This window comes from Mus caroli, unplaced genomic scaffold (assembly GCF_978045245.1).
Source record: "Mus caroli unplaced genomic scaffold, Mus_caroli_1 scaffold_7, whole genome shotgun sequence".
Taxonomy (NCBI): domain Eukaryota; kingdom Metazoa; phylum Chordata; class Mammalia; order Rodentia; family Muridae; genus Mus; species Mus caroli.
The window spans coordinates 7,423,533-7,440,946 of record NW_028227262.1 but is presented as its reverse complement, the minus strand read 5'-3'; the positions used below and the strand labels follow the sequence as shown (position 1 = coordinate 7,440,946).

The following is a 17,414-nucleotide window of genomic DNA, read 5'->3' as shown; positions in this document are numbered from 1 at the left end:
ATGAATATTGATGGGAATATATGCAATAAAATTCACACAAACCAAATCCAAGACGACATCAAAAAAAAAAAAATCATTCACCACAATCATGAAGGCTTCATCCCAAGGATGAAGGGATGGCTAAATATAAGAAAATATTTCAATGTAATCCACTATTTAACAAATAAAGGAAAAAAATTGCATGATCATTTCATTCGATGTTGAAAAAGCCTTTGAGAAAATGTTAAAACTCATGGAGAGATCAGGAATTCATGGCACATACCTAAACATAATAAAAGCAGTATACAAAAAACCAACAGCCAACATCAACTTGAATGGAAAGAGATTTGAAACAATCCCACTAAAATCAGGGACAAGATAAGACTGCCCACTCTCTCCCTATCTATTCAATATATTACTTTAGGTTCTAGATAGAACAGTTGGAGAAGAAAAGGAGATCAAGGAGCTTATATATCAGTAGTATTAGCATAGTGAAAATGGCCATCTTACCAAAAGATAACTATAAATTCAGCCCAATTTCCATCAAAATTCCAACTCAGTTATTCACAGGGAAAGAGCAATTCTCAACTTCATATGCAATAACAAAAAAAAAAAAAAACAAAAAAAAACAAAAAAAAAAAAAACAAAGATAGCAAGAACAATTTTCAACAATCAAAGAACTTCTAGGGGAATCACCATCCCTGACCTCAAGCTGTACTGCAGAGCAATAGTGATCAAAACAAAATAGTGATATTGGTACAGAGACAGACAGGTCCATCAATGGAATAGAATTAAAGACCCAGAAATAAACCCACACACCTATGGGCACTTGATATTTGACAAAGAAGCCAAAACCATACAGTTTAAAAAAAGAAAGCATCTTCAACAAACAGTGCTGGCCTAACTGGTGGTATGCATGTAGAAGAATGCAAATTGATCCATATTTATCACCTTGGACAAAGCTACAGTCCAAGTGGATAAAGGACCTTCACATAAAACCAGAAACATTGAATCTAATAGAAGAGATAGTGGAGAATAGCATCGAATGCATTGATACAGGTGTAAACTTCCTAGACAGAACACTAATGGCTCAGGCTCTAAGATCAACAATTGACAAATGGGACCTCATGAAACTGAAAAGCTCCTGTAAGGTAAAGGACACTGTCAATAGGACAAAATGGCAACCTACATATTGGCAAAAGATCTTCACTAACCTTACATTAGATAGAGAGCTAATATCAGAAAATATATAATAAACACAAGAAGTTAGATTCCAGAAAAGCAAATAACTCAGTTTAAAAATGGAGTACAGAGCTAAACAGCGAATCCTCAGCAAAGGAATCTTGAATCCTTGAGAACTACTTAAATGTTCAACATCCTTAGTCATCAGCAAAATGCAAATCAAAACAACCATGAGGTTCGACCTTACACCAGTCATAATGTCTAAGATCAGAAACTCAAGTGACAGCACATGCTCTTGAGGATGTGGAGAAAGAGGAACATTCCTTTATTTCTGGTGGGATTGTAAACTGATTCAACCACTCTGGAAATCAATCTGTAGATTTCTCAGAAAATTGGCCCTATTTCTACCTGAAGAACCAGCTATACTGCTCCTGGGCTTATACACAAAAGATGTTCCACCATAGCACAAGGACACTTGTTCTAGTATGTTCATACCAGCCTTATTCATAATAGCCAGAAACTGTAAAAAACAAAAACAAACAAACAGACAAACAAAAAAAAAACAGATGTTCCTGAACCAAAGAATAAATAAAGAAGACATGGTTCGTTTATACAATGAAATACTATTCCTTTAAAATTGAGAATATCATGAATTTTGAAGTTAAATGGGGGAAACTAGAAAATATCATCCTGAGTGAGATGTCCCAGATGCAAAAGGACATAAATAGTATGAACTTACTTATAAAAGAATATTAACCAAAAAGTACAAAATACCCATGATACAACTCACTGACCATAACCCACAGAGTATAAAATGTTTTAAAAAAAAGGAAGGCCTAAGAAAAGATGCTTCAATCCCACTTAGAAAGGGAAACAAAATAATCATGAGAGGCAGAGGGTTATAGGGACGTGGGTGGGAGAGGTGAGAAGGAGAAAAAAGGGGGAAGACAGGATCAGGTATGGGGGAAAGACAGGAGAGAAGCCTAGAGGGCCAGGAGAATGAATATAAATATGCAAAGGGTGGGAGTGGGAGCAACCTCTAGAAAGTCCTAGACACCAGGTATGTAAAAGGTTCCCAGGACCCAATGGGGATTACATTAGTGGAAATGCCCAAGATGGGAAAATGAAACCTTAAGAGACAACCTCCAGTAGATACACATGGCCTCCATTAGAGACATAGGTCCACTCACCCATCTTCAAATTTTTTAACCCAGAATTGTTCCCATCTAAAGGAATTGCAGGGACAAAAATGGAGCAGAAACTGAAGGAAAGGACATCCAGAGATCAGCTTAACTTGGGATCTATCCCACCCACAAGCACCAAACCCATACACTGTTACTGATACTAATGTTGTGGTTGCAGATAGGATTCTAGCATGGCTGTCCTCTGAGAGCCTCTACCAGAAAATGACTGAGACAGATGCAGGTACCTATAGCCAACCATTAACTAAGGTCAGAGATCCCAGTGGAAAAGTTGAGGGGAAGGACTGAAGGAGTTGAAGGAGTTTGCAACCCCATAGGAAGAACAACAGTATCAACTAACCCAGATCCCTCCGAGCTCCCAAAGACTAAGCCACCAATCAAAGTGCATACATGGGCTGGTCCATGGATCCTACTATGTATATAGCAGAGGATTGCCTTGTCTGGCCTCAGTGAGAAAGGATTGGCTTAATACTGTAGAACCTTGATGCCCCAGGGAAATGGGGTGCTAGTGCTTGAGGTAGAAGGAGGTGGGTGGGGAGCACCCTCTTAGAAGCAAAGGGGATGGGGGAGTGATGAAGAACTTGTGGAGGAGGGACGCGAAAGGGGGAAAACATTTGAATGTATATAAATCAAAAAATTAATTAAAATATAATTTAGAGAAACCATTTCAAATTAACTCAGGGGAAAATAATCCAGGAAAAAGACACAAGTTTAGGCAGTGAGAGAAAAGATAGAAAGCAGAAAGCTGATGAAGATCTAGTGAAGGAAGGAGTCAGTCATCTTCCAACTCCAGCTAGCAGCAGAACTTGACAGTTTCTGCCATGTGGTACTGGATTTATACTCAAAGAAGGAAGGGCTGTGGAATTTCCCTCTGGGACAAAAAGGAGCATTGCTCCTCCCAGAGAGGAAATTCTGAGCTTCATTTCCTGTAGGTTAAAGTTGAATCTACAATATCATCAAGGACTAGAATACTCACCTGCCCATGAGGAAATGAGGTAGTGATATTATGAAACACCCTAGGCCCATAATTGCACAACCAACACCAATCATGATAGGTCTATGCAGTTTTGCTCCAAAATAACTCACGAATACAATCACCAAAAGGTTTCCTGAAAGAGGGAAATGAGAATGCATGTTTTAGTAAAGTATTAGTAGCTCTTAGACAACAGCCTCCCCAACATTTGGACTCTAGGGATCATTGAGGTTTGTTGTTGTTGTTTTGTTTTGTTCATTTGTTTTGTTTGTTTGCTTTGTTTGTTTGTTTTTAATTTTATTTACGTCCAATCATTATAACCCTCCTGGACTGATTTTTTTTTAATATTTTTTAAATTTTAATTAATTTATTTTTTTACACTCCATATTCTATACCCTCCTTTAGATCCACATTCCAACTCTTCCACATTCTATACCACCTCCCCACACCCCTGTCTCCATCTGGATGTCTCCAACCCTCCCACCCTACCAGACCTCTAAACTCCCTGGGGCCTCCAGTCTCTTGAAGGTTAGGTGCATCATTTCTGAATGAACACAGGTCTGGAAGTCCTCTACTGTATATGTGTGTTGGGAGCCTCATATCAGCTGTTTTATGCTGCCTGGGTGGTGGTCCAGTGTTTGGGAGATCTAGGGCATCCAGATTAATTGAGACTGCTGGCTCTCCTGCAAGGTTGCCCTTCTACTCAGCTTCTTTCAGCCTTCCCTAATTCAACAACAGGGGTCAGCAGCTTCTGTCCATTGGTTGGGTTCAAATATCTGCATCTGACTCTTTCAGCTGTTTGTTGGGTCTTTTGGAGGGCAGTCATGATAGGTTACTTTTCATGAGCACTCAGTCTCAGTAATAGTGTCAGGCCTTGGACCCTCGCCTTGTGCTATCATAAGGGCACATGTTCCACTCTGTTCATATTGGCCTTATTTATGATAGCCAGAAGCTGGAAAGAACCTAGATGTCCCACAACAAAAGAATGGATACAGGAAATGTGGTTCATTTACACAATGGAATACTCCTCAGCTATTAAGAATGAGGACATCCTGAGTTTTGCAGGTAAATGGATGGAACTAGAAAATATCATCCTGAGTGAGGTACCTCAGACCCCAAAGGACATGCATGGTATGTATTCACTAGTAAGTGGATGCTAGGGCTCATTGTTTATCAACCACCTAATATGGGGACTGGGGCTTAGAATGCTTTGGGTATTGCTTCATATGTAAAGCAATAGTGATCCTGAAGGAAGACTTTTCTTCCAGGCTGGAAAATCCTAAATCTCTGTTCAGGATACTCCTCCCCTTGGGTCACAAAAAAAGAACCAAATACATAAGTAAATTATCTACAAACTACATAATTTTATTATGATGAAAATGTCTACCCTGTTCAGATTATACATAATAGGAAAATCAGAAAAAAAATCCAACCCTCTTTTTTGATGACTTAGTGTACCTCTAGGTGGTATTAAATATTTGAAAGTTAAATGAAGATTTTGTATTTCTTCCAATGCTATCTCTCCTTAGACAGCTAAGTAAAAAGTCTAAGTAAAAGAGACTTTGCAGTAATTTGAATGGTATGTGCCCTTTCTATCTCCTTATTACAGCCATTCTCTTTCACAAAGGCCATCATGTAGAATGCAATGTCCTAGAATATCTACTGTTTGAACACTTTGTGTCTCTTTCTAATATATGGCTGAACCCTCTGAATGCTCTAAATCATGCCTGAAATACCTACTGTTTGGAAAAAAAGAACTCGCATTATGCTAAGTTCACCTCCTCCATTGCCTTGTTGTTTTCTTCAAATAATATATTGGGAGGTATGGGGAGAGATGTAAATTTTATCCATGGTAAGAAAAGGTTGCTTGCAAAACTCCCTAGGAAATGCCCACCAAATGCTGCTTTCACTGGCCAAAGTGAATCGCTTCTTTTCACAATTCTTTCTACTTAAGACTTTGCCTTATATCATGGGTCATAGTCAGTGTTGTTATTAATAGTTAGTATGTTCTGCTTTAGACAGACACCTTTAATATTTAATCTTAAGTCCATGTAGTTTACAGAAATTAGAGTTATGCAAGAAATAAAGTTTTCCATAAACTTGTATAAAATTATTTTCAATAATCATTAACTGGACATTAGCATTTCTGTTAACCGTGAAATAGGAAGCAATAGTGACATGAGCAGTCATGATTCTGACATCAATAGAAGTAAAAATATGACTTTGACATTGTGACTGTGACATTGTGGTTGTTGTAAATACTACAACATGTCATGAAGCCAATAATTACTTGAAAAACACATCTAGATATTTACCTTGTTAAAAAGCACAAATGTTGACAGGTTGTTTAAAGGTTCTGGTAATTTTTTTAATATGCAATCATCAAAGTTTTATGCAATTTGAATACCATAATTTTGAGTAGAAATGAAAAAAGAAAATGACATTTTAAAAAGACTCTCTTCTATAGTTGAAAATAAATGTTACTTATTACATAAGAATTTAGGTTCCCAAGTTACATATATTCTGTCTCCCATACCATAGTCTCCTGAAGCTTTCTGAATTTTTTATTACGTATTTTCCTCAATTACATTTCCAATGCTATCCCAAAAGTCCCCCATACTCTCCCCCCCACTCCCCTACCTACCCACCCATTCCCACTTTTTGGCCCTGGCGTTCCCCTGTACTGGGGCATATAAAGTTTGCATGTCCAATGGGCCTCTCTTTCCAGTGATGGCCGACTAAGCCATCTTTTGATACATATGCAGTTAGAGTCAAGAGCTCTGGTTAGGTTATAATGTTGTTGCACCTACAGGGTTGCAGATCTCTTTAGCTCCTTGGATACTTTCTCTAGCTCCTCCATTGGGGGCCCTGTGATCCATCCAATAGCTGACTGTGAGCATCCACTTCTGTGTTTGCTAGGCCCCAGCCTAGTCTCACAAGAGAGAGCTATATCAGGGTCCTTTCAGCAAATGCTTGCTAGTGTATGCAATGGTGTCATCGTTTGGAGGCTAATTATGGGATGGATCCCTGGATATGGCAGTCTCTAGATGGTCCATCCTTTTGTCTCAGCTCCAAACTTTTTCTCTGTAACTCCTTCCATGGGTGATTGTTTCCAATTCTAACAAGGGACAAAGTGTCCACACTTTGGTCTTCATTCTTCTTCAGTTTCATGTGTTTTGCAAATTGTATCTTATATCTCGGGTATACTAAGTTTCTAGGCTAATATCCACTTATCAGTGAGTACATACCATTTGAGTTCTTTTGTGATTGTGTTACCTCACTCAGGATGATGCCCTCCAGGTCCAACCATTTGCCTAGGAATTTCATAAATTCATTCTTTTTAATAGCTAAGTAGTACTCCATTGTGTAAATGTATTTTTATTCAATGTAAATGGCTCCCTATTCACCTAAATACTTCAATTGCATGTAATTAAATGTCATTGGATTTTCATGGTGAGTTCTCTGCATAGAAAGACAAATATCCACTTGCAAACTTATACTGGCACTCTGACACCTGCGAGGTAAAAGTCATACTCAAGAGTAAGCCACAGTCTCTACTCATTTCTCATCCTTGCACATCTCTCCAGGCTCATTTTCTAGCAACATCCAACTTCCCATAAAACTGGGCTGACTCCATGCCCACAAAAAAAATGATTTTATGCTTCATCTTCTGTCCAAATCTCCCCTTCACATTAACCTCACCTTTTCTTCTTCTGGAAAGCCTTTACTCCTTCAGGAATCTTTCTTCCCTTGCACAGCAGTGCCTTGTAGGACCTTGGATAATCGATAAACTACATTTCCTGCATCTAACTCACAGAACACTAGAAGAATTTGTGTAAAGTCTATGTGCCACACTCATCCCGAGTTTACTGAAGGCTTAGGACATGGATGCAATCATAAGCACTGAGGACCTTGACCCTGGGAAGCAGGACAGATCACCTTCAGTGTGTGTACCTTCTTCTCAATCCTAATTTTTCTTGCCATTTTTATCAAATACATTAAAGACAATTTCACCTTGAATGAGGTAAAAGCAACGATCAAACTTCTAGGTCTCTTGGCTTATAAAGGGAATATTTCCTTCCTTCACCCTTTGTACTCTCATGAGTTCATGAGTTGAAGTTCAAGGTATTGTGTCTGACACAACTCAAACACAAGAAATTTTCTTTATCATTCTGAAGAACTATGAGTGAAGAGCTGTAACCCTCAGAGATACAGTAGTGGGAAGAGAAACATTTGCTCTCTCCTTTGGAATATCAGTTTCTCTGAGTCCCAAAGTGACCTTGTAAAATGCCAATAAAAGGCACTAGCTTCTCTTTGAGTTACCAAATGATAGAACTAGATATTAATGTTCTTCATCTCTTGCCCCCTCCAGAGAAACAGAATGATATCACCCTATGTGATAATAGTTATCTGCTATCACGAGGATATTTAAATAGGAAGCTTCTTCACACCAAACCAGACAACACCAGGAAGCATATAACGCAGTCATACTCTATAGTCTAATGCAGGAAATAAGGAGAAAATATCAATATATAAAAATAAATAAGTGTAAGAACTCACCCATCTCAAAGCTCCCATTGATAAGTCCAACTATAGATGTGGAAATATTGAATTGTCTCTCTATTTGTGTGAGCATAGTACTCATGTATACTCCTGATAGTATTTTGGATATATATGCCCATATTAATGCCAACAGAAACACCTAGGAAGAAAAAAAAAAAAGGAAAGAGAACTTTGTCTTAAACAGCTCTTAACGTCCAAGCAAGCACCTTCAAAGTGTGTCACCATGTCTGCACTCTGAACACACAGAATAGTTGGTTAACATTTAGTAAATTTTGTAGATAGGGCTTTGCTCTCTTATGGTGTACCTTACTCATACAGAAAGATATGGAGTTGTTCCATGTAAGACATAGCTATTGATGGATCTTTATTACTATACTGTTACCACTGAGTATCCTTGGTCAGTTCAACACTTTGTTCTCTTTGTCTGCATTCTCAGGCACAACACAGGATGCAATTGTCAGAGTGAAGAGTGACCTATGGGGTTGTTTTTCTCCTTTGTACAATATTCTCTGTAACACTTTATCAAAGCAGCCCAAATGGTGTTCAAGTAATTAAACACTAGGGCAGAACATTGTGGGTTCCCACAGGTACAGGATAAACTATGGCTTTATAGAAAACACTTCCAACTACCTGCCTATGACTAATTAACTCACTTGGAGTGATGTAGTGAATGAGATTTCTGTTTCTGTTAACTTATCTTCCAGCAGCTGGTTGATGGCAAATTTTATCGTCCAAGTTTCTGGAATTTCTGAACTGTCTTATCCAAAACTATATTCAAATGTTATTATGTGAAATTTTTATTTAGTGCTTATAACTTAACTGTCACAGGTATCAATTAAGATAGATGAACTAAAGCAAAAACATGAAAAAAGAGAAAACCTAATTTAGAAATGAGGGTACTAACTTTAGCATACCTCAAGAGTACTCTTTATCTGTCATATAGTATAATTCCATCTCTAGACATTGTTAAATTCTAATGCTGTTTAAAGCGATGATCGCTCTTCCCATCATACTGCTTTCAGAGGATGGAACTGGCACTTTATAATTTTCACTTGAGACTTATAATTCAGATCCTTTATTTAAAACCAAAGTCTACAAAATTACAAAAATAATCAGACTCTGGATGATCATTTATTTTCCTTGTGTTTTCGAGAATAAAGTAGCTATGCACATCTGGGTCTCCTGCTACATAACATCTGTATTCATGGAGCTAATCTTACCAACTTTCTACCTTAGCTCTCCAGAGTCTAAAGTAAACTCCTTTGGAGTAGTCTTTTCATGCTTCCTAAAGTAGTTTTCTTTTTTTTTCCCCTCTTAAGTTCTTTCATCTTTTCTTTTTTGTTTTTTTGTATGTGTGTGTATGTTTGTGTGGGATGAGTTCATGCATGCATATGTACATGGGTAGAAAGAAGACAATTTCAGGGTTAATACCCCCCAAGAATTGACATATTAAAAACAAAAACAAACAAACAAACAAATAGAGACTCTCAAGTGCCTGGAATTCAGCCAGGAGGCAAGACTGGCTCATCAGTGAGCCACATGTATCAGCAAGACTCCATCTCTCCATGCTGAAGTTATACTTATATGTCACCATGCTGAGTTTTTAATGAGAACCTTGAGGACTGAATTTAGGACCTCCTGTTTTCCAAGCAAGTACTTTACTTTACTGATCAAGGTATCTCCCCAGCCCTCTTGAGAAATTCTCCCTTCTTTTCTTTAAAAATTTTTGTTGATTAAATATATTTTTTTACTGATTTCATACATACATGGTATGTTCTGATTATTTTCTTCTTCCCCTTTTTTTCTCCTCTATTCTCCATGGGCATCTTTATTCTTAGAAGCCCTTATGCATGGAGCATAACCAAGGCCATCTGTGTAGCCACTGTGTTAGAACTAACCATTGGTACCAGGAAGGTCATCAATGCATGCATGATTGAAGGGCATCAAGGGCATTTCTCCTGTCCTGGAAACTTTTGTTAATGATAATATTCTCAATTTAGAAAGCAGGACCTACATTCAGTCTGTCAATGTAGACCATTTGGCCCACTAAACAATGAAGATAGTTCTAACTTCAGAGAAGAGACATGTGATTAATTTTAAACAATTACTTCTAAATTTTATCTTGTAAAGTCATGGATTTAACATTTTTCCATAACACTAACACCAATATCTACTCTTATTAAACTCTAAAGTAATTCAGGTGGTTGGGCTAGAAATAGCCCCATAAACACATGAGCCTGAAGGCTTGGCCACCAGGGAGTAGTAGTATTAGAAGTTTAGCCTTTAAGAGGCAGTGTCTAACTGGGCTGGGCTCTGGGGATTCAAAAGATCCATTCAATCCCATAGTCACTCTCTTCCTGATCCCTGACGACCTGATGTATATCTAATGGCTCCTTCTCCTGTACCATATCTGCCTTTGCACTACCATAATTCCTTCCATGATGGCAGTGAACTAAACCTCTAGGTATTTAAAATGGCCCAAATTTCTGGCTTTTCTTTATAAAAGTTACAGTGGCCATGATGTCACATTGCAGTAACTGAAACCTTAATTAAGTCATTTACCTGAAACAGACTATGAGAAGTACGGTTATAGATACCTAATGACATTTCTCAACAAATTCTCATTATCCTAGTAAGTAGTAATCAAAATCCTCGTCACTCTCCTAATTTGTGAAGGTGGAGATGCAGCTCAGTGGCGAAGAGCACTGACTGTATTTTCTGAGGACCGGGATTCAGTCCGCTGCACCCACTTGATAGCTGAGTAGGCATCCGGTGAAGGTCAGGAACCAAGGGACCTGGACTCCTCAAAAGTATGTGAGAACTGAGGATAACCGGAATGCCTTTGGTTTCCAATAATAGCAGGCAAAAATACTTTCCAGGTTCTCTTTTATGTTCATAAACCTCTAGCACATGTGAATAAAAGTAAAATGATCATTTAGTAGGATGACTTAGCAGCTTGGAGTGGAATATTTAAGGGATTCTTCAGAAACTAGGCCAGTGCTCAAATTTCCTAGGTCAAAATAAGCTTACATTTTGTGGTATAAAGCTGACTTTGGAGCTATAAAAACAATTTTTGTCTCTAGAATACTGAAAACCACCAAACCAGCTAACAGTATCTTCTTACCAAAGAGTAACTGTTGTATTGCCAAAACTTGAAGAAAATATTTGTCTGACTGGATCATAAAGTTATCTTTGCATATTAATCAACATAGCACTTCTATTAGGGAACTATTTCCTAGCTGTGACTTCTAACCTTCTGTCAGGAATCCATGAAGGCTAAGCACTGGTTTGACCTCTGACCTCAGACTAAACACCACTACAACATAATATACACTTAAACATTTTAAACTCCATTTTTTTAAGAGGGAAGGAGGCTGCAACTGAAATTTAATTTAATTTTAATATAGAAATTAAGATGAAAGAAATCTTTCCCTCTTATCCTGGATAAATAATACTGGTTAGATATTCCTAATTATAAAACCAATGCTATTAAGTCAAGAAATTAACAACACATAGGATGAAATGGCATTTGTGTTGCAAAACTTCATGTAAGCTTAACAATATTACAGCAACTTTCAATTCTTGTTTAAAAGACTCCTGTGCCTGCATATTTCTAAACAATACATACCTTGATCTTGGCAAAGCACCTGAACCTGTGGATTCTAACCCTTTTCTCAGGTTCTCCCATTTTGTTCTTTTGATTGTTCAAGGATGTCTCTGCTTTCAAAGTCCTACCACTGCCTGTTTAAAAGACAGTGCTTAAATTATTTACTGAACAATAACAAGTCATTTTTTTTTCATTTGTGACCTTGAATTTCCTTATGTTTTTTTTCTCTCATGCGTTAAATCCCAACCACAGTGTCCCTTCTCTCCACTCTTCCAAAGTCCTTACCCTACCCCTTCCTTCTCCCCCCCCCACACCAACTCTTCTTCATCCCCACCTCCAAAAATGTGCTTGCCTTGTAAAAATATCAATGGAATGTTTAATAAGTTACAATGAAACTAGGCTCAAACCCTGGTATCAGGGCCAAAGGGTACAACTCAGTAGGGGAACAATTGTTAAATTATTAAAGCAGTTAACTTATTTACTGAACTATAAAATGTGACGGGGCATTCTTTCTTGTCAGGGCTTCTTGAGGCAGCAGAGGAGGAAGAGTGTCGATGGAGGGTAAGACTTTGTCATACAAGATATTTAGGGTTGCTGTATAATAATAAAAAGTTTATTTACCTAAGTCTAAGTTCCTATGCTACTGTAGCTAACCTGCCTTCTAAGATCCTCTGAAGCCAGAAACTGCAATTTCTAAGGATTAAGTAAATAGCCTTTGCACTATCTCAGCAGGAACCAAGCAGCTCTAACTCTCGCCCTGCTATTAGGAAATTGCAGGAAGAAAAGGGGACACTTTGAAAAGTGGATATAGAATTTATTACTATGTTGTAAAAAGTTTCCTATGAAAGCTATCTAAGGGGAAAAGCAGAAATATCCTAAGTGGGGAAAAGGAAAAAAATTCTTCTAAGGGAAAAAAATTCTCCTCTCTTCTCTTTGTCCTCAGTACTTCTACATCTTTCCGAATACATGATCACATGTTACAAAGTTCACCACAAGTTCACACAAAAAAATCAAATCATAAATTGAAATAGAAATTTACAACATAGAAGGTTTACATGCATATTCACTAGGAGTAATTATCTGGCTAAACATCCATCACCTGTCTCAGCTCCACAAGGTGATTGTAAGTTGAAAACCATAACTAAGTTATTAGTGAAGTTTTGTATAGATAGACCTAGTCAATATTTTATCTTCTGTCATAGCACCTATAATAAATCATTATTTCTCTTTTTATGACCTTTGGTTGTTTTACAACCTCTTAGAAAGTGTTCTGAGTAGGAGAAATTCTGGTTGCTCTCTAAGAGCAATTAACTGGTGACACTTGGGGGCCTGGCAGAGTTCTCATTGCAGTTTTGACTATCAGAAAAAGACCTAATAGCAGTCCTACTATAAAAGAGCTTAATAATCACAAATATAATTTTAGAACACCAAGACTAATGTCATCTATTTGTCTATATAACATCACTACAAGTTAGTACATCTTCGTGGATCTGCACCAAAGATGTGTGCTATTACTTAGTGATTGTTATATATGTTTAATAATAACAGGAAAAGTATATTAATAGCAAGAATCTTTCCTAAAGTGAATCCCTTACAGCCTTACTGAATAAGGGCAAACCTGTCACAGATTATACAATAATCTGAAGCAGGCTATCTCAGGAAGATCATCAGCTAGTTTTTACTTGTCCCATTATGGCTCCTGACAATAACAAGTGATTCTTTAAAACAAAACATAACAAAACAAAAATCATCTCAGGGCTAGGCTGTCTTAGTCAGTTTTTCTCTGGCTATCATAAACTACTAGAACCAAAAGCAACTTATAGGTAAAAGGTGTTTTTTTGGGGTGTGTTTGGATCTGGTTTGTTGTTGTTTTTTGGTTGGTTTTTTGTTTGTTTGTTTGTTTGTTTGTTTTTGTTTTGCTTTGCTTTATTTTTCCTTTGCTTAATTTCTTGTTCTTAATTAACATTACATCTCAATTGCAGGCCCCTCCCTCTTCTCGTACCAGTCCTGCCCTTACAAGTCCCCCCCCACATTGCTCCCTCTCCTCCTCAAAGAAGGGGAGACCCACCACCACCCCCTTGAGTACAACCCTTACTCTGGAACATCTAGTACTTGTAGGACTAAGCACCTCCTCTACCACTAAGACTGGATCAGGCAGATGTGATTTCCAGTTTTTTCCTTATCTACTACATCCTTGATTGGAGAGATTCACACAGCACATCATGTAGATCTGTTATCCAAAAAATGTGTCAATAGCATCCATGATCCAGGAGACTATTAACAGGGGACTCTAGTGTTGCAGGATTTTCCCTGTCCAATCACATTAGGGCAGTTGGAGGCTTATGATTGAACAGGAGAAGGAAGGCAGAGCAAGGAGTGGAGACAGAGAAAAGAAGGAGGGGAGGCAACTGTCTGCACTCCTAGAGACCAGCATCCTGCTGGCTCTGCTCCGGGCATGGAATTCCATGTTTCACAGTCCCATCCACAGCCATGTAGTACTTGGCATCTTACACTTTCTGTTTTAATTCGAAAGGGCAAACATTCATTGACTGAGTTCAGTTACTGAGTACATGACTTTTTGAGGAAGACTTGAAGAACTCCCTGCCAAGATTAATGACTCCATAATAATTAGAAACAGAATGATCCTGGGAGGGAGGGTGTGTCTAATGTTCCTCAGCCAAATGGTGAATGCTGTCACCTTCAGGACAGCCCTTAAAACTGTGGGGAAGTACTGCGGGGAAACATGAGTTCAAAAATATCTAATTTCTGAACTATCCAAAATATAAGGATGCAATATTGAATTGTATGAGGGGCTTCATGGACCTAAAAGAACAGATATACCTGCACTGAGTCAGCTTGTCAGAAAGATATTAAGGAAGGAGATAAAAAGATTTAGGGAGTGACAATCCAAAGGCAGAATTCCACCCACTAAACTTATTTGTACTTACAAAGGTGGGCAGATTTCTGGTTCAAAGCCAGCCTGGGACAGAGTGAGTTTAGGTCGAGGCAAGATCGAATTGGTGATCTCTGAGTGGGATCCCACCAAGCTAAACTTGTTGTTTGTACTTACAAAGACAAGTAGATCTCTGAGTACATTTGCTATGTTAAAAGAAAATGTACTTGATGTCTCTTTCTAAGAATCAAGAGCCTAAGGTCATAAAATGCTGAATTGCAGGATAATAAAAAGGGAACCTGGTGTGGATGATTGAATTAATATACAAATAAAAAATTGGACTTTGGTCTGCATGAGCTGAGACATCTACACAGCTGACTGGAAAGCCAGCTCAAGCAGAGCACAGAGCTGTTATCTATTAGTTCATCACTGAAGGAAGTGAGGACTCAAGTAATTAAAGGCATGGCCCAGAGGAGTGGCACTATTAGGAGATGTGGCCTTTTTGAAGTGGATGTAGCCTTGTTGAAGGAAGTGTGTCACTGTGGGGTCAGGTTTTGAGGTACCCTATGCTCAATATAAGCACAATGTGGAACACAGTCTGCTTCCTCTGCCATTGGATCAATACACAAAACTCTCAGCTTTTTCTTAAGCATCATGCCTACCTGCAATACACCATGCTTCCTGCCATGATGTTAAGAGACTAAACCTCTGAAGCTATAAAAGAGCCTTGATTAAATATTTTCCTTTATAAGCATTGCCTTGGTGGTCATGGTGTTTCTTTAGAGCAACAAATTCCTAGGACAAGACCACCATCAAAAACACATAAGGCTGAGTACTCTAGAGGAAGATATTCAGCATTGATTTCTGGCCTCTATAATACACACGCCTGTTTATGTGTACCTGCACCTGAACATACTCAAATGTATACACACAAACCCATACATATAAACATGTATGCAGACATGCACACCACTCAAATGTGTCAAGACAATCTCTTGAATAGAAACAACTTAAGAAGCAGTACCTTGAATATTATAATATTATCTAGGAAGGTTAGTATATTCTGAGTGACCTTGTAAATAAAAGCATAAAAGATTACCTCTTTATGATTTCTATTGAAAAACCCAATGCAAATAACTATACTCATTCTTTGGTGATACTAAAGATAGCCTCAGAGCTTTTTGCTATGACATTAAGCTAATGACAATATAGATAAAATAAAGGTTTTCATTTCTTTACACAAAGTAAATGAAACCTAGAAGATGACTTTTGAACTCACTTGAAGGCTGTTGCCTTTAAAACTGGGAAGATATCTGTTGTACTTGTACTAAACCTCTGCCTCACTGAAGCCTAGACTATTTGACCAGGATTCTTTCTTGAAGCCTTTGAATTCCAAAATTTACCCAGAATTTCAAGACTAAAACACTTTCTAGGGCAAGGTAGAGTCACAGGAATCTGAGGATACATGGAGTTTTAATCACAAGAATAACCTAAGTAAAAGCCACAAGTCTCTGATATAGAGAAAAATCCAATAATTCTAAGTTTAAAAATATAGAGTCTAGGAAAAGACCAGACATCTAAACAGAGATCTATATATGTGATTACTTATGAGATAAATATTATGTGTGGATGAACGTGTCCTTCTCTGAATAACTGATATTTACATACAAGCATTTAGATGCAATTCAAAAAGGTGACGAGCTCTATTCAATTGTACTAGCCTCATTAAACTGTTTTCTGTCTTTGTGAAGGTTTGTATATGCTTAGCCCAGGGAGTGCTACTATTAGGGGGTGTGGCCTTGTTGGAGAAGGTGTGTCACTGTGGGTCTGGGTTTAAGACCCTCACTTTAGCTGCCTGGAAGTCAGTCTTCCACTAGCAGCCTTTAGATGAAGATGTAGAACACTCAGCTCTGCCTGCACCATGCCTGCCTAGAAGCTGCCATGCTCCCACCTTGATGATAATAGACTAAAACTCTAAACCTGTAAGCCAGACCCAAATATGTGTTGTCCTTTATAAGACTTACCTTGGTTATGGTGTCTCTTCACAGCAGTAAAATCCTAACTAAGACAGAAGTTGGTACCAGGGACTCGGGTATTGCTGTGATAGACCTGACCATAATTTTGTTTGGAAGAATATAGATTTTGGGACTTTGAATTTGGAAAGCAGAGGAATGCTTTAAATGGGGCTTAATCAGTTATCCTAATAGGAATATGGAAGAAATTGTTGATCCGAGTAATTTGAACTGTGCAGACCTGGCCCAAGAGGTTTCAGAGAAGAAGAATTTCAGTATGTGGCATAAAGACTGTTTTGTGGTATTTTGGTGAAGAATGTGGCTAATTTTTGCCCTTGATCTGCCTGAGGCTACAGTGAAGAGACTCAGATTAATTGCATTGACAAAGGGAGTCTCAGAAACACCCATCATAGATTTTGTTCTCTGGTTAAGAAAAACATTCTAAACAAGTGTAACAAGCTGATAAAAAGAAAAATATAAACTATATGCTTCAAGTATTAAAGATGTACCAGGAAGTGAAATGGAACTGAATACTATGTTCTAGGAGATAGGAAATTAAGGGAGTGGGAATTTGGGGCAAGATCCTATCCAACTAAATTTAGATCCAGCATGTCAGTACACACCTTTAATCCCAGGAGACAAAGCCAAGCAGATCACTGAATTCAAGGCCAACCTTGGACACAGCAGGTTCTAGGTGAATAAAAGCTTAAATCCAGGCATGGTAGTACATGCCTTTAATTCCAGGATTAGTATAGATAGCCATGGAATCTCTGAGTTCATGTCAGATTCCAATCTTCAGAGCCAGTTCCAGGAAAGCCAAATTTAAGCTGTGAAAGAGTTGAAAAAGAAATAGCTGGTGATAATGTAATAGAACAAGAGGCCCATGCTCCAGCTCCAGCAAGCAGCAGAACTACGCAGCTTTGGCCATGTGTCTCAGATACTGTTCCAGTACCATATGCCTGGAGCCTTGCTCCCCACAATGATGGTCATGGACTAACCCTCT

General features: G+C 38.1%; 1 protein-coding gene across 1 annotated transcript in view; it reads right to left on the bottom strand.

Moving 5' to 3' along the window:
* Positions 1–11,617, bottom strand: part of LOC110288502 (solute carrier organic anion transporter family member 1A6) — a 71,372-nt gene extending 59,755 nt beyond the window's left edge. Inside the window, exons 1-3 of the mRNA XM_085839804.1 lie at positions 11,528–11,617; positions 7,897–8,038; positions 3,340–3,472 (exon numbers count right to left, since the gene is read on the bottom strand). Of these exons, the coding sequence (XP_085695930.1) occupies positions 3,340–3,472; positions 7,897–8,038; positions 11,528–11,587 (335 nt within the window). The 5' untranslated portion in view covers positions 11,588–11,617. The remainder of the gene's footprint in view (positions 1–3,339; positions 3,473–7,896; positions 8,039–11,527) is intronic.
* Positions 11,618–17,414: the final 5,797 nt, after the last annotated feature.